This window comes from Lepisma saccharinum, chromosome 22 (genome assembly GCF_977018435.1).
Source record: "Lepisma saccharinum chromosome 22, izLepSacc3.1, whole genome shotgun sequence".
Classification (NCBI taxonomy): domain Eukaryota; kingdom Metazoa; phylum Arthropoda; class Insecta; order Zygentoma; family Lepismatidae; genus Lepisma; species Lepisma saccharinum.
Window position 1 is genome coordinate 26,311,212 of NC_139250.1, and position 25,413 is coordinate 26,336,624.

General features: G+C 39.0%; 1 protein-coding gene across 1 annotated transcript in view; it reads left to right on the plus strand.

The window, feature by feature from the left end:
• armi (probable RNA helicase armitage) overlaps positions 1-25,413 on the plus strand; it is a 59,134-nt gene that overhangs the window by 20,134 nt on the left and 13,587 nt on the right. The window contains exon 4 of the mRNA XM_083144038.1: positions 11,393-12,284. Coding sequence (XP_083000164.1) covers positions 11,393-12,284 — 892 coding nt within the window. The remainder of the gene's footprint in view (positions 1-11,392; positions 12,285-25,413) is intronic.

Below are 25,413 nucleotides of genomic sequence, written 5' to 3' on the forward strand. Positions count from 1 at the left end.
TCTTGGTTTATGGTATCCTATACTTTCTTTAGCTGCTGATTCTATTGCATTACGTATGTGCTCCCAATTCTTATTTACGTCTGTTTCATTTATATCTTCATCATCATTTAAATCCTGCAAAACATCAAATCTATTTGACAGTTTAATTTGGTAATCTTTCTTAATTCTTTCATCAACAAACTTTCCTGTATCAAATTTTATAACTTTTAGATTTTGTTGCTTATGATTTATCACTGAGAGTCTTTCTCTTAATTTAGCAATTACTAAATAATGGTCACTGGCACAGTCAGCACCTCTATGTGTACGAACGTCAATTATACTAGTATGCCTTCTCTTATCAATGAGAATATGATCTATCTGATTATGAGTTTTACCATCTGGAGAAGACCAGGTATATTTATGGATATCTTTATGTTTAAAAGTGGTACTTTTCACAATTAAATTCTTTGAGGTTGCAAAAGTAATCAATCTTATACCATTATCATTACTTAATTCATGAAGACTTTCTTTACCAATCGTGGGTTTAAATGTCTCTTCTTTGCCAATCTGTGCATTACAGTCACCTAACAGAATTTTCATATCATACTGAGAAAATTTATCAAAGACCTGTTCTAACTCTGTATAAAAATCATCTTTATTATTATCATCTTTATCTTCCGTTGGTGCATGTACGTTTATTAAAATAATTTTACACCACCTACCCTGTAAAACTGCATATGATATCCTATCATTAATAAATTCTACCGTTTTAAGAGCCGAGATAATTCTATTATTTATGAAAAAGCCTGTTCCAAAATTATGATTTTCAGTACCACCATGTATCAAATAATTAACATTTAGCAGATGTCTGTGACAGGAGTGTTTTCAGGAGCTGAAAATCCTTCAGAATGGCTTCGGCACTCAGAAACTGGATGACAGCACGCTGGTCCTGTTTGGATGGATTGGGGATGTTGAACGCCATCTTTCACTCGTTATACTTGCAAAACGGAAACACGTATAAACAACATTCCTGCACCCAACACACAGGGACATTAGCCATTACACACTATTGGACAAACAATATCCTCCTACACACTATACCAATAATACATGGAACGAACGGGTTTCAGTTGATCACCCCTTGTATATTGAAATTCTTGTACAAGTAACAATTTTTCGTAAATTATTATATCCTGAAACATTTGTGACTTGTGATTGTGGATGTATTTCTAGTCTGAGTATGTGAAATGGCAAATATAAACTCCACACCTAAAATTAAATATGTATACTGTTCAATTGAATTGATTTAGAATTTATGGGTACATTCGAATCGCACAGACTCCTTTACACAGTTAATACAGGGATGGGACTGACAGTTTTTAAACAGTTCTAACTTTTTTTTGCAAACCGAGCTTGTTTTTAACAATGTACTGCAAAGGAAGTATACATTTGAGAGTTTCGTTTCGCAATTGTTCATACTTGTACGACTAGCAGTGTCGGCGCTGGTATCTTTGAAACCAAAATGGTGTTGGTACGCGAAAGAGTGCAATGCATGTGGTGGTATACAGAGACAAACAGTGTTGTGCAAGTGCAACAGAACTTTTGCCGTGTTTACCAGAAGGATCCTCCATCACGTAACACCATCAAGGCATGGAAGGAACAATCTTTATCTACAGGGAGTGTGATGAAACCTCACAGTGGTGGTAAACCGCAAGAATCAGACGAACATGTGGAGTCGCTAAGAGATTGTTTCACACGTAGTCCATGTAAGTCAATACGGACAGCGAGCAGGCAGTTGGTAATTCCCAGGTCAAATGTGCACGATGTGGTACAAGAAAGATTACGTTTGCGTGCATATAAGTTGCAGTTGTTGCAAGAACTTAAGCCAAATGACAAGCCACAAAGACAGAATTTTGCAACTGACATTCTGCTCATGGTTGATAATGACCCAACTTTTCTATTGACCATTGTTTTCTCAGACGAAGGAACTTTTCACTTGTCTGGTTGTGTTAACAGACACAATGTTAGAATATGGGGTTCTGAGAATCCTCATGCATATGGGAAAAATGTCCGAGACAGTCCCAAATTGAATGTTTGGTGTGGTTTAATGCATAATGAAGTCATAGGACCATTCTTTTCTGTGGAGCAAACAATAACAGGAAATGTGTTGCTAGATTTGCTCAAAAACCTTGCAGTTTCCCAATTACTTCATTTACAACCTTCAGTGATATTCCAACTAGATGGTGCCCCGCCACATTGGAGCCTACAAGTGAGGGAGTATCTTGATAGGGAATTTTCTGATCGTTGGATAAGCCGTGATGGGCCAATTTCATGGCCACCACGCTCTCCTGATGTTTTCCCTCTGGGGTTATGTGAAAGACAGTGTGTGTTCTGGCCCAAAGGTATGAAACCTACAAGAACTGCAGGACCGAATTAGGAATGCGATTGCTTCTGTCATGCCTCTGATGCTACAGAATACGTGGAGAGAAATTGAATTCAGGTTGGACATCCTCCGTATCACAAAAGGAGCTCATGTGGAGCTACAATGAGCTGTGCTGAGTTGCAACTGCTGCCACTAACACTTGGTGAGTTTATCTTTAAAATGCTTGCTTTTTTTTTTAGCTACTTCTATTCATATTAAAACCACAAACTTTTAAAAACTGTCAGTCCCATTCTGGACACCCTGTATATCTGTGTGTAGGTGGTGAGAGGCAGTAATTATTTAAGGTTGAAATAGAGAAAGCATCTGATTGTACCCTTCAATTTTTGGAAAGTTTGCCTTGAAAACTGGGAATTATACTTGAATTTTATCATGGTCCTAGAGTAGCCACCCTGATTTACTATCAAGTTGCAAAGTACAGACTTACAAAATTTAATCTTCTGTACCTGATGATTCTGCTCTTTATTGGGTTGAGAGACAATACTGTTAGTACTGCAGCACTCTAAAAAAAAACAAAAAACATGCAAGTTGTGTTTAAAAAATACACTATGTTGCCATTTGTCACCGGACACCCCTCAGAAAGTGCTCAAGATCATCTGTACATGTCATACAACCTATAAAAGGCGTTGCTGGTTGAGAATACACCCCATCAGTACATATATTTTGTTTCCTTTCTTTTGCTTTCTTAAATATTAATAAACACCATTAAGCCCTTCCCTGTGAAATTTTCTGACAAAATGGTTTCCCATTCTGTGTAATTTTTTTTTTTCTGAGTTTGCGTAATAATATTTTTAAGTAGCTACTGCTTCAGCGCAATTCACCCAAGTATCATGGTTCATACGTCTTTCTCTTCAGAATAGAACATTCTTTAAAATAGTACCATGCACATGTATACATCAAGTATGAGGAAAGGGAAATTGGGCATAATTCGGGAAATTTCCCTCCGAAAAATCCCTTTTGGTAACTTTGGGGGCCCTCTGGACCGGCCGTGGATGTAGGTACCTGATTATAATGTACCTTGAGAAATACTATGGTCTGTACATAATGCATCCGCCAAGTTTCATTGCAATATCTTCAATAGGTATGAGGAAAAAATATTTCGCAATTCTGTTTGACAATACTATTAGATACTATTAGAAACTCACAAACTCAAAACCAAAAATAAATCACCAACAGTTCAAATAACGCAACACCAAAAAAATGTACATAAAGCAACCGACTAAACGTGGCACACAAACGAACTCACGTTTGCATGTTGTCAGCATAACACAAAAACAGTATACTTTTCTCTTAACTATTACTGATTATTATTTTTCTTCTTCTTCTTCGTCGGAACTGAAAATCGTGACTACATAAAAGGTCGTTGTTTCTTCGATAGCAAAACAAATTTTTCACCATCAAAAAACGTATTATTCCGTTCAACACAGATTACTTCAGTCAGAGATGTTTGCAAGCATAATATTATGCCAAACACAGGGAAGGGGTTAAATGATTACGAGATTATTGTACTTTCACCAAAAGTGATTCGGATATCTACAAAATCCTTATGTACATTATTCTATATATTATTTATTTAAAGCGTTTTAGATCAATCCACCTTGGCTGGTAGTGGGGGGGGGGAGAGAAAGTGGTCACTCCTTCATTCTGGCATCATCCCCGATCTAACCTAAAGATAAGATTATAATAATTATTGTTATCTACATTTAGGCACATATTCAAATTTATTTTTTATTGTGTTAAAATAGTACATTTAAGTATATTTTATTACATAGCTTCCAAACTGTACCGTGTATGGTTTTAGAAGCGATATCGGGCAAAGCCACGCAGAGCCTGAACGTCATGACCAGCCAATGGCAGGAGTGCAACGTTGTACAGTTAGAAAACTGTGTCGCTCAAGTTAAATGCCATGTCCAGTATTTTTCTTGCACGCAAGAAGTTTCCATAAAACTCGCCACTTTAAGGTTCGTTATAAGATGGGGCAAGACATTTTGAACCTGACTAAGTCCCTTAAATTTCAGTCGCCTTCAGCCGGACTTATCGTTTCTTGAAGAAACACTGGGAAACAACACGTCTCAACATACACATTTTGACCCTTTCATTTTCCTTCCATTTTTTCGTTGCCACCGTGTTGACAGCTAAGTTGTGTCTTGGGAAAACAATGGGTGTTAAATTCACAATGACCCTTCATTGTCATGGGCGTTCTCGAACATTTCGAGTCTGAGTCAGTTTGAGTTCTTACATGCTGCAGTGATATGATATTATAATTCTGTGTAGAAATATTCACTATATTATTTCACCATACTCGCATACATACACTGTGTATGCATTACAAGAAGAAAAATAGTTGAATATTAGACACAGCGAATTCTCTGTCTTTCCCTTTGGCTATCAGTTAGTTTGGCAACATCACAATAGCACTGGCTGCGTATCGGCTGAACGCATGTTCCTTCTAAAAGCGTACACCGTATAATAAAGCTAAGCTCCTGAAATAACATGCAGCCTACTTGCAAGAATTTGCACTTTTTTTCCCCCCGTAATGTTGTTTTTGATTGAATACATAGTTAACAGTTAATGTGGCAAAATAGAGAGAATTAAGTTAACATTTCTGTTTATACATTCCAAGTTTTAAGGAAATATACTTTCCTCTTTTGGTTGCTGTTTATTTATTTCAAGGTTCTATATTGAACAGTAATGATTTTGTCACAAGATATAAAATGAAAGGTGTGGTTTGTCAGTTACCACACTTGAATCCAATATGGTGGCAATTGTCCAAAGATGCCAAGGTGTCAGATTGGTGTTCATGGCATGTCCTTCAAGACGAGAATGTGCAAGAAAATATTGGGTATCCCAAATTTTCTATTTAGCCCCAGTGGCGGCAATTAGGGGGACTTTTTGCCACTTTTGCCCCCACAGCACCCCCCCCCCCCCATCTGTTTTGGAACCCAATCGCTGCCACTATTTAGCCCCGTACAGTTTGGTGTAGAATTAATTTTCCAGCATGCCTTATTTCTCTTTATTCATTATACAGGGTGGTAAATATATACTGTGTACATACTTTTGGGCCACCCTGTATATGTGTACACTGACGTATGCAGGACTTTATTTTTCAAAGTGGCTAGAATTTATATTACATATTAAAGTGGGAGGGGGTGCAGGATACACAAGAAAATATTTTGTAATTGTCATTTTCTAACCTTCATTTTAAAAGTTCTTCAAAGATAAAATTAAAACAAAAAGTGATTTTTCTCAAAATTTCAGGAACAGCTGTATCTACATCAGCTCCGCCTCTGTGTACGACAGTGTATGTATGAAAAGTATGTCATCATTATATTTATGCATACAATATATTATTTCTTGTACTTGCTGATCTTTTATACATGGGCCAATTGAAAAAAAACATCCATTGAAATATCAGGAGCACATTTGGGATATTAAGGGAAAGGAGGAGAAACAGAACTCTTGGCATATAATACAAAGATCACTAAATAAAGTTTTTGGGATATGTATATTTGAGCAAGACCAGTATTAAATGATACTAGTACATCCTTTCCACAGGTTGATGGAGGCAGAAAATTGTGATGAAGATATGACCCACCCGTATTATATTTATCCTGTCAAAATGAACTAAATCAAAATTTTAAGGAAAAGTATGCCTCCAAATTTCTTTAGAAGTAGTCATATGACAACTAGCATTTTAAGATTGTGATTGCTCTGTGATAAATAACATTTAGCCTTCCTCAGGTTTTTAAGAAGTTCATCCAATATTATTGCACCATGACAATGCCTCTGCTCACTCAAGTCACACAACTTGTATATTTGTAGACGGTCTCATGAAAACTCCTACATCCCGGGCTTCACATGCTACGTTGTTTTTTTACAGCAAAGGGTAGATTTAGATTCTCAACAATCTTGCCATTTTTGCCTAACCAGTGGAATTAGCTACACTATGTAAAATAAAAGTAGCAACACTTATTTCAGAAGAACTGTAAGTTGTTTGAGGAATGTGGAAAAAAAATATTATGTACAGGGTGTCTGAGAAGTCCCCGTACCCCTAGGTTTGAGTATCACAGAGCAATGTCAGTGTAATTTTAGTTTGTTTATTAAGTACATACTATAGTTCAGTACTTACATATACAAACTATGTATCCAGTGGATCTGTATGTGCTCCATCGTGCTGTACATGCAGATGTAAGCATCTCCATGTCCTCCTTGACATGTTGCAGAGCATCTGAGGAGTTATCTTTCGAAAGGCTTCCTCCACATTTTGCGCAATTCTTCATCTGTCATGTACTGATGATGAGAGACATGTGACTTCATTATTACTCACAATGAGTTGTCTGGTGTTGTAAGGACCGGGCTTCGTGGGGGCCATTTCAGTGTGGATGGAGATGTTGGATAACCACACCCAATCCACCAGCCTGGAAATTGTTCATTAAGGAAATCACTAGAGGCATGCAAATTTCGTTTTTGACGAAAACACGAAATATGGAATAACATGCTGTAATGTTCATTTTTCATGTTTTTGAAAGGTGTGAGGTGCACTTTTCTACCTTGTTTTGTCACGAAATAATGCGAAATGAACTGCAAAATGCAAAATATACTCTTAAACACGAAATTCACCATTTATATACCGACGCGACACTTTCTGAAGTCTGAAGTATCCTGTGACTTATGCAATTCACGGAAAATTTATTAGTTCTGCTGTAAATATTTGAGAAGCAAAAATGGAGCCCTTTACACAGGAATAAATTTAATACTCTGGTAACTACATAAATGTGCTATTAGAAGGGATAAGTTTATTCTGTGTAAGAAGTGCAGTTTTAAATCAAATTTAGGATTATATTCACAATTAAAAAACCAAAATGTCATTTTATATAGCACTTTTGATGTGATTATTCACCGCTATAACACCGAAATTTTATTTTATTTACCGCTTTTGAACCCGAAATCGACTCTGTTTTAGTACCGAAATTTTGCTTTTTTATTTACCAAAAATATGTGCCTCTAGAAATCACGCACCTGAAGAGCAAAATGCGCTGGAGCCCCGTCCTGCTGTACCCACACACGATCCATGATTCCCTTCACTTGCAGCTGAGGTATTAACCACTTTTGCAACATGTGTAAATAAGAATTTCCATTCACATATTGGTCAAAAAAATATGGTCCGAACAAGTATTGTGATATCATCCCGGCCCATATCATAACATGAGGTGGGTTTCGTTCCAACTTTGTCAGATAATTCATTCACAAACATCGGTGTAAATGCTTTCATATGCAAATCTTTTTTAATGTGGTTATGCATTGTTGAACGTGGTATATTCAGTTCAGCTGCTCTTTTGCGAATCAATTTAGTTAGAGACATCACAATTGACTTAGCGACGGCAGCACATGTTTCCTCACGCATCTTCTTACGTCCACTACGCAGCCTGTCTTTGACACATCCTGAAGCAAACGCACATTTCTCCCAATCAAGCAGGGTTGCTATACGAGGTGGGTTCTTTCCAAAGCGATCTCTAAACGCAGTCATTACCTGTGTCATTGTTTGCCTTATGTGTGCTCGTTCATGCACTCACACACATGCCACTAACCATTCCTCAACTGTGTAACTGCAACCACTCAATCAGCCATGGCTTCACAACTGAAATGCTCCACGCAACCTTGAACGCATGCTGTTTGTGACCGTGAAAGCAGTGTTAACAATACCACAACTAAAATTACACTGACTTTGTTCTCTGTGATACTCATACCTAGGTGTCAGACACCCTGTAGATAGATGTAAATGTATAATTGTACAAAGGAAAATGTAGAGCCGACATCTGTGACAGAGTGATTAGCACAGCATGTTACGATGCCAGGGTTTCCAAATTCAAATGGGTGTTCTTTGTAAGTATCCCTTCATAATATTTTCACTCATTGTCATCTTCGAGATTAGGCAAAAATATCTGAATTAAAATAAACCAAATTAATAAATCCACAAATGAAATATAGATTTAAATATATATCAGAATTTTATAAACACCTGAATGAACATTCATGACTATTACATTCAGGGTGCCCATTATTAATTGAAAAAAAAAAATCCACAGGATATATTTGGTCTAGGAATTAATTTGTGTGCCTGGACAAGAGATGGCGTAATGAGTGTATCGTCCCACAGTTCTGTGTAGTCACACATGCGTTGAAAACTGTCAGCGTGCATCGTTCATAGTGTAGGGCAGTTGATTGACGCGTCAACAACAGCATTTTGTAGTCAACTGAACATGGCGCAGTTCGTGCCAGATAAAGTGTTTTTGTGGGGTGTTCTGCTTCATTACTTTAACATGCAGAAAAGTGCTACCGAAAGTCATTGTATTTTGGTGGAAGTGTATGGTGACCATGCGCTACCTGAGCGAACGTGTCAGAAGTGGTTTGCACGGTTTAGAAGTGGTGATTTCGGCCTGGAAGAGCGACCTGGACAGCCAAAAAAATTTGAAGACGAAGAATTGAGAGCATTGCTCGATCAGGATTCGTGTCATATGCAGGAAGAACTTGCAGAAGCATTAGGCGTTGATCAAACAAGAGTTTCCAAACGCCTCAAAGCCATGGGAATGATTCAAAAGATGTCACATTGGGTTCCACATGAATTGAAAGACAGAGACGTTGAAAGACAAAAAACCATTTGCGAATTACTGCTTCAAAGACAGAAAAGAAAGGGGTTTTTGCATCGCATTGTTACTGGCGATGAGAAGTGGATCCATTACGAGAACCCGAAACGAAAAAAGGCCTGGGTGAAGCCAGGTGAACCAGGTTCATCACAACCGAAACGAGATATTCACTGTGCAAAGGTTATGCTGTGCATATGGTGGGATATGAAAGGTGTGGTGTACTATGAGCTGCTGCAACCGGGTGAAACTATTAATGGAGGACATTATCGACGACAATTAATGTGTTTGAAGCAAGCTCTGGCCAGGAAACGACCAGAATGGGAGAACAGACATGATAAACTTATTTTTCAACATGATAACGCTCGCCCACATGTCGCAAAACCAGTCAAAACCTATTTAGAAAATGTCGGATGGGAAGTTTTACCCCACCCGCCGTATTCACCAGACGTTGCTCCTTCGGACTACTACTTGTTCGATTGCATGAATAACGATTTGATTGGACAGCGGTTCACTTCTTCAGAAGATACCGAAAAATGGGTCTCTGACTGGATCGCTTCAAAGGATGAGGACTTCTTTCGCCACGGAATCCGTAACTTGCCTGACAGATGGGCGAAAGTGGTGGCTCGTGATGGACAATATTTTTCTTAAGGTATTTATGTATTTTGTTTTTGAACTACAGCTTCAATGTGTGCGTAACAACCGCACAAATTAATTCCTAGACCAAATAAATGAAGAGCTTTGCTACTTAAAACTGAAGAAAATAATAAATTCTTTCCCTTTAGAACCTTAGAAAAAATTCCAAAATTACACTCAACGTTTTCCACTACAACAAAAACAATACAAAATAAAAAGATAAATGAAGGGAACCATCAATATTGAATGCTAGTGCCAGACAGTGACACAACTGAAGGCTGCTATTCAAAGGAAAAAGACCTGCCTTCTGACATCAGGAGTCATCCTTGACAACAACTCTTAACCCCACATGCTGGCAGCAGCTGTCAACCATCTTGCTATCATCAGCTGGAAGCACCTGGACCATCTACCCTACAGTCCCAGCCTGGCACACTTCCACTACTTCCCTGCTCTGAAGAAGACATTGGGAGGGAAAAAATTCAACCCAGTTCAGCAGTTGAAGTAACCATTCGCTAATTTGTTGGTAATCAGAACACATTTTTATGAATAGGGATTCTTCAAACTTGTGAAGCAGTATGAGAAGGGTATCAATGTCAGTGGGGTGTATGTCGAAAAGTAGTTAAAGAATGCATGTTTCTGTGTACATGTTTCATGTGTAGGATAAAATCCCTGCACATAAGAGACTAAACTGAACTAAACTCCTTGGGCTAAGGTCTGCCAGAACGGCTTTTTCATTAGGTGATGTATGGTTACCACATCGGATCCCATTGCTGCTGTTTTTCTGGCTTTCGTGACCGGAGACCACTACTTTTTCTTTTCAAGTAGCTTCCCAATTGTCCTTGCAACGCTGGTTCAGTGCCGAATTTTTTTTTAGCTGGGAATCTAATCCGGGACCGCTCGCACCAGAGGCGAGAGTGCTAATTACAGTAAAACCTCGTTAATCCGGATGGTATAATAATAATAATAAAAAACAATGCATTAAATGTGGCTAGAAGTGAACAAGAGAACTTCCCAAAGAAAAGGCAGTCAACCACTGATGAAATTCTGTTTCCTGCCGACTTTGTACTGTACTGTATAGTGTATTTGGGCCTATGGTTTTTAAATACACCATAATAAACGTGTTTTATTGCTATAAACTGATTTTTAATGCACTTTCTACTGTTCCTTTAGGTTATTTCAGTTAATCCGGACTTTCGTTAAACCGGTCAAGTTATCCTCCCATTAGTCCGGATTAATGAGGTTTTAGTGTACTTGACTACCAGGGAGCTTACATGAGAGACTAGAGAAACTTATTTTTTGACAAGTTTTGTATATGTGTGTAAAAAGCTAATTTATGTTGGTTGCATTGAGCTATTATTTGGTTAGTTATCATTCCATTAAATTTCAGCCGTAGTAGTTTCTTATTAACACAGGAGTTACACCGACAGTCAAATGGACTGTGGGAGTATGAATACTACCATAAATAGTACTTTTTTTCCCCATGTTTTGATTCAGCTGCCTTAAAATGGATTGAAGCAAGAGCTGTTATTTCACTCTCAGAATGAATTCAAATGTCTTGCTTGTGTAAATTTTTTCAGCTTGAAATATTTTCAACATTCTTTTCACTTTCAGGTTTCTATGAGTTACATGAATTAAGTTTAACTTAATGTATTCCTTGTATTGATATTTATTAATTACTATTTTTGTGAAATTTCAGGCTGTTGGTGGCCACACCTTCCAATAGTTCAGCAAATCTTATATGTGAAAGACTGTTAGATTCAGGAATATTGAAACCAGGTGACCTTGTGCGGCTCGTTAGTTATCACAGCATGGAAGAGGGTAGCCTTCCTGCAAACCTGCAGCCTTACTGCATGTGTTTGAATTTACAAGAACGTCATGGTAGTGCAAAAAATCACGAATCGTCAGCTGCTGTTGGAAGACATCGCATAACGGTGGGTACGTGCATAGCGATAGGCCAGCTCCACCACTTGACGTTACCTCCTGGCCATTTCACTCACGTGCTGGTAGACGAAGCTGGACAGGCAACGGAGCCCGAAATTATGGTGCCGCTGAGTTTTCTTCACCTTCACACGTTGCCTGGCCAGGTGATACTCGCAGGTGATCCACTTCAGTTAGGACCTGTCGTTCAAAGTCGATACGCATTGGAATTTGGTTTAGGTGATTCTTTTCTCGTGAGACTGCTCCAAAGGATCCCGTACCGCCATGATCAAAGAAGTTTTCCAGAAACCGGAGGATATGATCCGAGACTTGTAACTCGACTAGCAATAAACTACAGGTCGTTACCAGAACTACTTGTGATTCCTAGTAATATGTTCTATGATGAAGATCTGATTCCTAGTATATCGGAGACTGAAGGACCTGAAGCAGAGTTGTTACAGCTGTTAGCTGAAGAACTACCTCAACGCTCTTCCAAAAGACTGCCTTCCATTGTTTTCCATGGAGTACGAGGTACTAATTGCCAAGAAGAAGGCAGCCCATCGTGGTTTAATCCCCAGGAAATGATTGAAGTGGTATCCTATGTTACTCTGTTGTATGACAAAGGAATTGAACCTGAAAGTATTGGAATTATTACTCCATATAAAATGCAGGTTTGTATTTGAACATAAATTCAGTATCTTCAAATGGTATTTATTATATATTTTTAAAAACACTAAGTTGCTGACCAAGGCAGTTTATTAAGATAAACCCTGATACAGAGTTGAAACGTTACGTGTTAAGTGTTTTTATCTTAATAAACTGCCTTGGTCAGCAACTTAGTGTTTTAAATATGGAAACAAGGCTTAATTATATTACAATATATTTATATTATTTATTTATTTAACCTTTCGTCTTGTGACACACTTTTACTGAGTGTGTGAACCTCGAAAGGTTCGGGGATCAGACCTGGAGCCTTTTAGATTAAAGATATTATTCTATTGGGGGTTAGCGGTAGCTCGTAAGCTCTCGCTTGGCTGCATCTGCATACTGCAGGAGGTACCTGAATGCACTTAAATTTACATAACACTTTATAGAATGGCAACTCTCTAGATTTGGGTTACAATGACCTTAAGCCTGCATTGGCAAAGGATGGCATTAAAAGTATATTACCTGTCTCTCTCTTTGGAAGCGTGGACCGAAGAGTTTCTAAAATAACTGTCACTCGCTTGCTGAAGTTCAGTTCGCCTCTTAAAATCTCACACAGCTTCGCTGCACTCCTCTCTCCAAAACTCAAAACCCCCTTCTTCTTACTCCAGAACCACTCTCCTGTTCTCTCCCAAAACTCAAGACCAACTCCCCGTCTCTCTCCCGAGCCAGATCCAACCTGCCTCACTCCTCATCAAAACTCCTCCCCTTTTTCTCTCTCATCAATTTTCCTTTGCAAATATTGGCGAATGCTTTTCGCTGAGCTGGTGCTGAAGTTAACACTTTCCTATACTTCCTGTCAGGCTGCCTAGCTACACGTAACTCGAAAATGAAAATGAGGGATACGTGACGGTATCCAGCTGGGCGAAAAAAATTCCTTTGAATTTTTAAAACGTTGAGACAAGTTGCAGGTAGAGTGCCGGTTATGCCAATGCAGTCCCTTAGAAGGTCTATTTATTTAATGAAGAAAAATAAAAATACATTTCACATCAGTGAAAATGAACACCACAGACTAACTCTAAAACTAAAGGGAAGGAGAAAAAAAAATGCAGTCAAAATTAGATTTGGTTGACAGGTGTCAAGTCGTAATATAATTTGGACTATCGAATATCAAGACAAAAGCTCTGTGGGAGCAAACTAAAATTAAAAGCCGAGATGGCAATCAAAAATGAGAAGTCCAATGCCATATTTCGTTCATCTCTTGCATGAATGAAATGAACGCGTGCGTACTACAATATTTATGCTGAGCACGCATACATTGGCTTCCAAGAAATGTTTATCAACACGAGCTAAGCGGTAATGTCAGCTCGGGTCAGAGAACTATGTTTGATACGTCAGACACACACACCACTGAACTCGACCAATCCTCCCACGAGAGGAGTTGCTTATCACTAGTCTGCTGAACTGACGTCAGAATGGCCAAAGCCATAAGTTGTGGTTCCACCCACTAAGCATGTGGGGGGGCTAACACCAAAGCACTAGGAATATGGGAGCAACTGCTCACGCCACAATAAATTGCAAGACAATTTGCACTAATATAAGAGGATCCTGGTGAATATATATTGTATCGAAGCACACGCAAGTTTCTCCGTCCATTGAATCTCTGTGAGAGAATAATATATGTATAGAAGATATAAGTACCATCTTCCAATAAAAATGAGAGAAAAAAAAGATTGTTGAAAAGATATCATATTATAGTGAATAATGCTATAGTGCATTACGTATTAAAATACCAAAATTGTCCAACACCGTCCATTAAATATGAGTAGATATTTGAATACACACGTGATAAGTAAAGAAAAAAAACAACTTAGTCCACTACAAATACATAATGAGTGGAATATTAAAATCAAATGTCCATTATATGTGTATATATATTGGTTATTAAAAAAGGTAATCCTACAGTCCTTGCTGTATGGCGTAAAAGTTCCGATGTAAAGTCCGGAATGTTCTGAAGATACGCGAAAGCACTTGCGTGTATTATCCACTGCATTCCATGGAGTCCGTGCAAAAGTGTTTGCAACTGCGAAAACCGGAAAGAGGGTGTCAAAATTTACATCCCAATCATCACGTGAGAATATCGGTCCTTTTGTAGCTTAAGGAACGAGAAGTGTTCATGATTGTACCACTGGATGTAAAATTCTGGGTGAGGGACGTTTGATGAGGGGTGGGGGGTAAATCTTGAAGATCGGCGGGTGGACAGAAGGAAGAAACAGTTGGATTAATTTGTGCTGCTAACTGTACTGTAAAATTAATCATCCAGGGGAGAATGCTGTTCACCGGACTAGGGAACCTAGTCTCGTAAAGACTGCCTTGCTGTAGAAGTAACAGCTAAAGTATGTGTGCTTGGCGGGTTGCATATGCCTGCACTCGAAGATGGTAACACACTTGTGGTGGGGACCGTACATGAAAGTAAAGCTGGTCTTGCTGCGTACGGGCGTCTGAATGGTAACCAAATCGAAGGATACTGAAGATGGGGTAAGGTGTCGTGTTTTCTTCTGGCCACTTGAAACTTATAGGCTGGGACCCATGACGGGAAAAGTTTTCATCCGTTGCATCACTTTGAGCTGGAATGTAGTTCTGACTGGAGTTCCAGCGGAAATATAGACAGTACTTTTGCGAAAAAGGGGCGTGTATCCGCTGCATCTTGAGGGCCAGAGCGTAGAAATGGGAGAAAACTGAAGGTGTGCTCTGGTGGCTAGCACAAATCCCATCGGCCGACGGTCGCAGTGCAGTCCTGAGTTCGAGGAGGTAATGCGAAGTACTCGGCGGGTTTATGTATGCCGGGTGAAAACTGAAATTGTTGACTCCACGAACTGAGAGGCGATGGTAAATGGAGCTGCTCTCTGAAGGTCGCCGGCGCGTAGAATTCCAATGTTGAAGGCGTCTCAGGAAATCTCTGCTATGCGATGTAGACGTCATGGAGATACGAGACATTATTAGGTGAGGATAGGAATGAGGTGGCCAATGAAAAAAAAGGAACAGGGAAAGGTTTCAAAATACAGTCTTTAAAATCACAATAACCCAGAGTATGCCATTCAAATAAAGGTACAAAATCACTAAAAATGGGGCCTAATGTCAAATAAAATATAATAACTAATAATAAAAAGCAATAAAGAATGTAAATCAATTTTAAATAACTGTTATGCTAAAGATGTGAAGGTTCACGATGTGAGACATTATTTTACCATTACGGGAGTGTAAACGTGGTGAAAATATTGATTGAAGGCTAACAAAATTGCAATAATTGTCCGTAAATCTACAGAGGTTTGGGAAAGCAAAATAGATATGCGAATAGGAACAAAATTTGGAATATAGCCGTGATTGTTAGAAATGTGGTTGTCGGAAGGGTAATTGCAGTGACGTAATAAGTGAAAGTTAAATTCTTATGTACTAGTTGAAGCGTAGCGTTCCTTTAACTCGGGGATCTTAAATAGGGATGTACTATTAGAACTAGTTGATGGTAGAGACAGCCCTGAACGGGCAGGTACAAATATCTAACTATACATTAAAATAGACTCATGATTCGTTTCTAGACTGAAGTGAGCAATGCAAATGGCAGAATGGGTGTAGACTAGCTTACCCTGTTCGGTTTAGAAATAAGCCCAGTAGCTCCTGCTTCTCCGATGATTCCAGATTAAAAGACCTCGTGTCGCTCTCATGCGCACGTATATAAACCCTCGCTTGGCCTCTCGTCACCTCTTGCCAAAGGCCAGTGTTCTTACCATTTCCTGTAGAAAGCTTATTCTACACATTCTGAGCAGGAGCTGACAAGGCCTGCCAGGGTCAATATTTCTAAACCGAACGGGGTATGGTACGACACCCCCTCTTGCGAAACAATTTCCAAAATTGAAATTGTAATAATGAAAGGTTTAAATTGAACCTTCTGCCATTCACCAAAATTTAAAAGGTTTTTGTTTATTACATGAAAAAAAAAAAAAAAAGGTTACATAAAAGAAAATAATAAAAAAAAAAAATGTCGGAGACCCTTCACCGAAAATTAACAGAATTAAGCTCAAGCTTGAAAGCTGAAAGAAAGTCTTTTGTTTTCATTAGCCACACGCTGGAAGAGTCTTTCGTAATCAAAAATGCTGACGGTTTGTCAACAAGCGATATAAAGTGTTGTTCGCAGGTCAGCGGAAAGTTCAACACACTGCATCGTAACGCGATACATGCGACTTGCTTCTGAACAAGTGCTAAATAAGCACAGAACGTAATCTGTGAGAAACTTTAATGCCGCATGATCGCAATCTTCCGCCTCATCAGGATGACAGTTCGAGGCGAGAGCAAAAGACCGTGGTAAACACCAAACTCCACTGGACTGCGCACAACCACACGAAGATTAAAAAATAGATGAAGGTTATGTTTGCACTATGCCACTGACGTTCTTAGCACGCTATGTGTGCACACCATGACCTGAGAAATGAGACGGCAGGGCAATCCAAATACATTCCAACCCCGGAGTCCTGGGGTACGAAGCACTGTTCTGTGACTTACACGGTCCTTGACCGATCATTTTCACTGGGGGACCGGAGTCGAATCCCGGTGTGGAAAGTTCCGGAATACTGGGCAGCAAAGGTCAGATGAAAAGACGTGGCCGTGGGGCGGGCGAACACAGGGTAGTCCATTGGAAGCCACTCCAAGTAGCGGTTCCAAGCCCCAAAAATATGCCTTGTCCAATGGCGAACACTGGGGGGATGTTAGGATAGGCCCCCGAAGGTTCACAGCAGACGCCATTGCATACAGTAATTATGGCCACTGGTAGGATGAAACGTCACAGGTGTCCTGGCAGGTTGCTGATCCACAGGGCTGGGTCTCAACACATTTGGGTCGTTGACTGTACCCGGAAAGTTCCAATATGTGGTGAAGGACATTGCCTGGCCTTACAGAGCAAAAGGGGACGATGTACATGAAAGATGTTCATGCTTCTTCTTAAAGGGGTTAGAGTCGTGGGGGGGGGGGGGGTTTGCTCTGTAAGATGACATTTCTTCTGATGTTTCTGACGCTGATCCGATCCTGGGATGTCACTTGGAATAGGATTTTCGGGTGCTGCTACGTGACATACACCGCTGAAAACCAAAGGAGGCTGGTGAGCTCCAAAGCCTTCAGTAATGCGTTCTTCTTCCGGCCTCAAAAAATCACTGGACTTTTCGAAATTCCTTGAACTCTTGGAATTCCCGAACAGGGGAGGAAACAGGTTGGACATAGGAATAAACTACATTGCTCACAGTCATTCAATATTGAAAATATATAAAAAATGTGTAAAGGAATCGTCTTCTATAGGCAAGTGAAAATCATGAGTAAAGATAAGTAAACTAAAATAAAATAAACTGCCCAATAAGTGATATAAATTATAAAACAAAGTTTGAATGAAGGCTAAATAAATAAAAGGCGGAAAATGTCATTTGACGCCTTAACACTGAAACACCATTAAAATGAAAATATGACTTCATCAGAAGTAATATATGTATATATTGACTAAATTATATATATATATAGCCCCTGGCTTCTCCCAAAATATAAAATAATGTGCAATATAAAACTAAAGTTATGACATGGCACAAAATGAACGAAAATATCTAGGATTAAATATTGATAAATATATAAAAGTAATATGTAGATGGTATCAAATATATCCCCTGGTATCAGAAAGTTAACCCGACGAAATCCATTAATATCATGTCAGAAGTGTCAAAGCATTGTAAAAATGAGGAACTGACGAAAAAAAAAAATAATTAACCCAAAATTTGGTAACGTCACAGCTGTTAAAACGGACCTAGCCACAAGGAAATTCGGGATCACGAAGATATAATAAAAGAGTAAATGACATGGCTCCAATGACGTTAAGATCATTAATTACGAAAGGTACATAATAAAATGGATGACTAAATCAAGGCGACATAGTGACGCATTGTTAACGGTCACTAGTCAAGGTTGGTTTGCGCTTGCATACGCCTGACGTATAGCATAAATAAACAGTTAAAATGAAGTTCCAAATTAGTAATAGGATAATAGTAACGGGAAAATGGGACAAAAATATTTCATGAAATAAATTGATCTAAATAAACGGAGAAAAATGAAAAAAAAAAAACGGTTTAGAATACTAACCAACCAAAAAAAATCAAATTAAAATTGCTCAAAGCAAACCATAAACATCCCGGGTGTGACCTTAAGAGGTTGCCTTGACCGGTCTGAAACCGTCAGCAAAATAGGGGGGGGGGGGGGGGGGCGCATTTGTCTCTCTTAGGTAAAATGTAAATTCAAAGGTAAAACTAATCTGGGTTATTGATTTAGAAAACATTTCTTGGCTATCTGTGAAGTAAATTTACGGTTCTGAGAATAAATGGAAAAAAAATATAAGGCATTGCGTTAAACAGAAAAGAGGAAAAACTTCTCTACGTCATGCTATAGCCCGCCGTGTATTTTCTTTGTCACTTAGCATAAATGCTCGCCGCGTAAGAGATTACACTTGACCCATGACAGCTGTAGCCGTCTAAATCCACTCTTTTGAGTTTTTAGCCTAATAAGGTAAACAAAACTACTTTTTATGGTCGCCTTAGGAAAAAAAATTGAAACGGAACCGTAAATGAACATCATGACGCCGGGCCGGGAGAAAATTATAGGATTTCGTATGATATTACTTCAACTAAAGTCTATGACGTGTGGGAGATTAAAATATAAGCACAATTACTCGCTATTACCTACTTTACGAAGATTAACATGAAATTAATCTGTAAGAGGTAATTAAAGTTCATTTGGGAAACTTTTGAAAATTCTGAAGGGACGAGAAAAAAAAATCGCATAAATAAGCGCCCTTGAAGAGGCTATTATTCACACCTCGTTTGGAGACTAGGAATTTCATTGCCGAAGCCAGCTGAGTGTAAAGTTCATCTACAACAAAGAAAGGTGTCATCAAATTCTCTCTCTTCGAGACTGAAATAAGATATGTTTCTTCCGCTAACTCGAATGTGAAAATTTCCGCACGAAAATCTGGCGACTTACGTGGGAGGAAAATCCTGGACTTGAGTCTTGCGACTGCACATATCCTGAGTTCGAAGGAACGAAAGGAAAACAACGAATGAATCGTGCTTTCGGTGCAGAGATTAAACTTGCGTGTTTAAACCTATCGTAAGCTGACGGAATGAAACGTGATTATACCTAAGGGGAGGGCTTGATTGATTATACTATTCGCAATACTTCATCGTTATTTAATGAAAAAAATGACAACCAGTTTTGCCTTAATTTAAAAAACCTTTTTAACTTTTATGGCTATTTAGTGATTTAGTGATTTGCGATGCGATTAAATAACCACACGAAATCTGTTGAATAATGCTGAAGAGTGTTTATTTAAACATTAAGGAATGCCGTAACTTGAAATATAAATATCATAATATAAATACACATGAAATTTAAGGTATTTAAAATTCAAAGCTAGAAAAACGCAAAAGGAGGAATATTAAGCTATCCTTTAATAAATAGCTGAAGGAGACAATAAATATATGGATAATAACAAAAAAATCTCGTTAATATGTGAAATACTCCACGCCTTGAATACCGCTTACGTCTCGTTCTACTTTTCATTACAAGTTGGCTTACGCCTAACTATGGTGTTTTAACAAACTAAAAGTCATGCAGACTAAGTCATTCTTATGTCACTGCGCTACAATGACAGTGTCATTCCTCTTGCTACGGGTACCTCTGTCTACACAATTAATTCGTAGGGGAAGACATAACCTTAAAACTAATGGAAGGGAGCGTCACACTTACTACCTTTAGTAGCTGACATCATTGCTCCTCTATTCCTTAAAACATATATATAAACACTTGCGCACTCTTTTATATTTCACTACCGGTATTTCTGCGCGTACAACTAAAAACACCTATTATTAATCCTTAGCTAGAACATTGAATCAACGAGCGGGTTATACTCTAAACGAATGGTAGCGTCACTCTTACTACTTACGCCAGCGTATAGTAGCGGACATATAATTGCTCCTCTATTCCTAGAAATATAATTAGCGTTTCGTTTTTTCACATATTAAATTTACTTTAGTAAAAACATTCCTTAAATAAGGGAAAAATAAAAATGCTCTGCGACTGACTCGTGTATTCTCTCGACTATCTCCTTATCAATTTGCACTACAATTATTAGTACCAAGGCTCCCATCTTCGGGGCGAGGAGATTTCAGTCATTTTAAATTACGAGTGAGTCGACCACTGATCCTTGTGCAGTTCAAAACTATACCTGATAATATTAAATATCCTCCTTGCGATAATCTTTAACAGTTTAAACTTAAAACACATAAACACAAACGGCGTTACTTTTCGGATCATTAACAAGTTACGGTCTGTTTTAAATATATATATGAAATTGAAACTTTAAAGGACTTTAAGTAATTAAAAACACATTTGACTTCAGCAATACTCTCTGCTGTGACCTACTAAGTACACACACCATGGTGTGATTGAGTCGTATCGTTTATAGCCGAAATATCATAAGTCACGCACCAAATTTACGTTAAAAAAAAAATACCAAATTATTCAAGAGACTACTGCAAAAACAAGGGTCATCAAAATCAAGTGCCACTTTCAAAATTTAGATAAAATCCTGGGAATTGATGAAAATTTCCCAGGTGGTAGTTTTGTCATAGCCATCAGGGCCTGACCGAAGGTACCGGGTTCGAGCGAACCACGGCGTTACTAGGAGCGGAATGACAAGGGCTCGTCGGTAGACGTGCCCGGGCTGGCCAAATTCTGGGCGGAATATGACACTCGGATGTCCGACATCGAACCTTCCGGCGCGCGGAATGACGGACGTACCTTATGCAACATCGCATCGACGCGGAAAACCGCGACGAAGCAAGGGCGCAGAGCTGTTGCCTCATTGCCCGTGGCTACCAAAGGAAACATTCTATTTTCGTTTCCTCCGCATTGTAATGTGCTTTAATGCAGCGGGTGATTAGCCTATTGGGTGGGTGTGGTGGGTAAGGACTGAATTATAGCTGATTATCGACATTAACCATGATTAACATTAAAACTGCGTGCTACGCAGCTTTCCCCAAAAATAAAGATTCGCGAAGAAAAAAAACAATTCTGACATGTCACTATTTAACAAATTTCAATTTTCATTTATTTCAGAGTGAAATAAATGAAAAAATTCCGCAACTTCACTACGTAGCGTTCCTCTGCTTATCCTTTCAATTTTCGTTTATGAAAACAAGGCATGACGCTTTTCATTTCCAAAAGAAAATGAAAATGACCGCATCAATCCACCACGTAGCGTTCCTTTAACTCGGGGATCTTAAATAGGGATGTACTATTAGAACTAGTTGATGGTAGAGACAGCCCTGAACGGGCAGGTACAAATATCTAACTATACATTAAAATAGACTCATGATTCGTTTCTAGACTGAAGTGAGCAATGCAAATGGCAGAATGGGTGTAGACTAGCTTACCCTGTTCGGTTTAGAAATAAGCCCAGTAGCTCCTGCTTCTCCGATGATTCCAGATTAAAAGACCTCGTGTCGCTCTCATGCGCACGTATATAAACCCTCGCTTGGCCTCTCGTCACCTCTTGCCAAAGGCCAGTGTTCTTACCATTTCCTGTAGAAAGCTTATTCTACACATTCTGAGCAGGAGCTGACAAGGCCTGCCAGGGTCAATATTTCTAAACCGAACGGGGTATGGTACGGAAGAACGACACTTCATGTAATAATGATATAAGGCATAGCCGGTAAGTGCAAAATTCCAGACGACCAGAAGGAATATGGCGATTGAGTATTTTGAGAAAACGATCTCATGTAACGGGATTTCTGTGGCCAAAGATTGATTTAATTTCAGTAAAGCTAAGTTCATATCAGTCCAATCCGGAAGGATGATGTCAGAAAAATTGAGAGACAAATTAAAAGGTAGATTAACATCTGACAGTTTGACTGTCGTGTCCAGCGATTGGCGAGTGTGAATTATTTCATCAGCAAAAATAAGTTGATCGAAGTCATTGTAATGCAAAAACACAGAATTTCCTTCCAATACAGACACCGTGGTTTGACTATTGACATTGCCATGAAGAATTTGAGACAGTTTAAATTGTCCTTTACCAGAGATCAGAACACCATTCCGTGTTCGAATTCGTTGTAGCTCGGGGCCAGTATGAGATTTTATTTCCATTGCACAGGAAGTTGTAGAGTTATGGTAAACCAAATTCTGAAGACAAATAACGTTTTCCTGGATTGACAATTCGGCGTGTCTACATATATATAAAAATGAAATGAACTGGCAACTACTGTCCACAATTTCCACTACACGAGGAGAGCCGTTATGCTGGATTGTATAAGTCAGTTCGGGTACTTTAACTCGTGACCATTTGTCCTGTCGAAGGGTGCCAAGATTGATTGCTCTGAACACTGGAGAAATTGAATTTAATGATAGATAAGGAGTTTCCATTAATAAATGGAAGGAACGTGAAGTCATATCGTAATTAATAAGATATACGTTGGACAAAGTGTAGAACAAACCAACGTCTGTCGTATACAGAGTGTTTTTGAAATCAGGATGTAAATTTATAAAAGTGCGCAGCCAATGGGGAGATATCATATGATATGATAGTTTATTGGTTGCTATTTCGGCTATGAGAAAATCTACACGCTCAAAAATTCCAGCTGTTTGGAGAAGGGACAAAATATGACGCTCCGCTGTGTACAAATCGCAGAACCTGGCCATTAAATTTTTCTGCAAATCCAAAATTGAACGTTTAAGGATCAATAAAATGTTGTTAACTATACCAAAGGTACGCAGTTCATCTTGTTTCATACGTGTGAGTTCTGCAGAGATCTCATGTTGATTTTCGGCGAGTGTTTGTACCGAGGACTGAAGGTGATGGATAGAGAAAGTATTATAAATTGACATACCCGCGCTAAATAGGTTCAGTAAATTTAGGATTAAGGAACGTTTATTCCTAGGCTGAGCGTCAGATGAAATGTTTGGAGTTAAACTACAATGGGGTCTCGTGTCGCCGACTACAAAACGGCAAGGAAAATAATTGGAAATTTCAAGTAAATAAGTGTCAATTTTTGCGTGGGCTTGAGCGGCAATTTGAGACCCATGAGGGCAGTCGGCGGGGTCTTTGATGTCAATGTTCACATCTAGATGCACATTGAGCGTGGTATATATGTTGCGGTGAGTATGGATCAGTAGACTTTGTTTTTCATAGTGCAAGCCAAGTGATTGAATAAACATCGAATCGCGCTCATCTGACGTCGTTAAGGGCAAGGTTGGGGGAATGGTGAGGGATAGAAGGAATATAATCCAACCGAAGTAAGGCATCCTCGCTTCGTGTCTGAAACAAAGGAGAATGAGACTCATCAGTAAATTTGCAAAATTGATGCGGTTGCTAGGTGTAAATTGCATTTCATATGACCAAGAGATGTAGGCGTGGAAAAAAAATGAAACAAACAAAAAAATCAATCAAAAATTTCAATCAAGGCTAATTAAGCCAAAACGGGCTGTTGTGGGGAATCCACAACGGTCCGGACGGTACGCGCCTGGCTGGGACACGGGTAGCGACCGTCACGGTCAAGCCCCGGTATGAAATTCGCGTACCGTCGCAATATGCGTCGTGATGTGCGTTGCAATTAGCCAAAGGTAATAAAACACACAACGGTTTAAGAAATTGATTAAATTTACAGTTATGTCGACTCTTAAAAATGACATTTGAATTTGTAAATGTAAATATGAGCCTAAATCTGCCTGTGGACTTTTGAGTATAATTCTACGAATGTAAAAATAAGATATTTAAATATCTCTGGCAAGTCACTTTCATTTACGCACGAAGGCATTGGAACAGGCCAGCCATCATTATGAGTACTGAAACAGTTCGTTGGAAATAATGATGAATTATAATCGCCAACTAGTAAATAAAATTTCGACCGCAGCTTCAATGCGAGTGATGACTTGAAGTGTAAGAAATTGTGGCGTCAGGATAATTCTCGTAAAAATTCTGGGGTGGGGAAATTCTAAAAGCTAAGCATGCTGGAACATGGTTCGATCTTGTCCGGCTGCGAGAGCAATACAGTCGCCGCTAGGCAACAGATTATGCGAAGTCAGGAAAAGGTAACAAGAGATGCATTGTTCTGCTCAGAGTCAGTTCCTTGGAAAAGGAGCGGGGTTAGCTATTGTGCATTGTCATATTGCAATCCTGTCATTGTATCAATTTTCACCTTCGGCCGGAACTGTCCAAGGTTACTGGGTGTATGGGAACGCTGAATCGCAGCCGTCAGAGTTTGCTGGAATTAACTAACGCTGGTAAAACGGAATGGAGGAAATTAACTTGCAAGAAAATGTGAGGTATTGCGTTCTTGCGGTTCTCCGCTGGGTACTAGGAGGGGGGGGGGGGGGGTAAGGTTTGAGAGAGAAAAAAAAATTGTAAGGAAAAGAGAAACGTGACGACGCTTGCAGAAATGTGTACTTGACCGTGCACCAAGAACTATAGTGCAAATGTGGGGTGTAGACATAATGGAAACTATAAATTTATCACAATGAAAAAAATTAGAAACAATTTATATTGGCACGTAAATCAATTATAAATCATCATACATATCGTGATGGACAAAAGCAATGGGTTGATCCTGAGCTAGGATAGTAACAGAAATTGGTATTAAATAAAGCTCAGTAACACCTTCATCCATTACGTCAGGTAACTGTCTGTCAGGAGCACAGGTGGGAGGAGCAGGGTGCTGTCTACACTCAATCTGAACAAATGGTATTGGAGAAGGGTTTAGTGGTACTATCCCCTGGGTGTTTGTTTCTAGTTCCATGCAAACATTATCATAAACATGATTCATTTCTGAGTTAACTTCGCTAGCTATGTCATGTAGTACCACAATGTCTTGTACTTGAAGCTTCTTTGTTGCAGGCTTAGAGCGATAAAAACGAGAACAGAGTAAAATAATTACTAAAATAAAACATATAACAAAGGTCGCAATGACCAAACTGGTACAGATTACATACGGGAATTGGAACGCTTCTGAAAATATCTCTGTAAATGATAACGCCTGAACTGATGGGAAATTAATATATAATACTATAAGTACTCCCAAA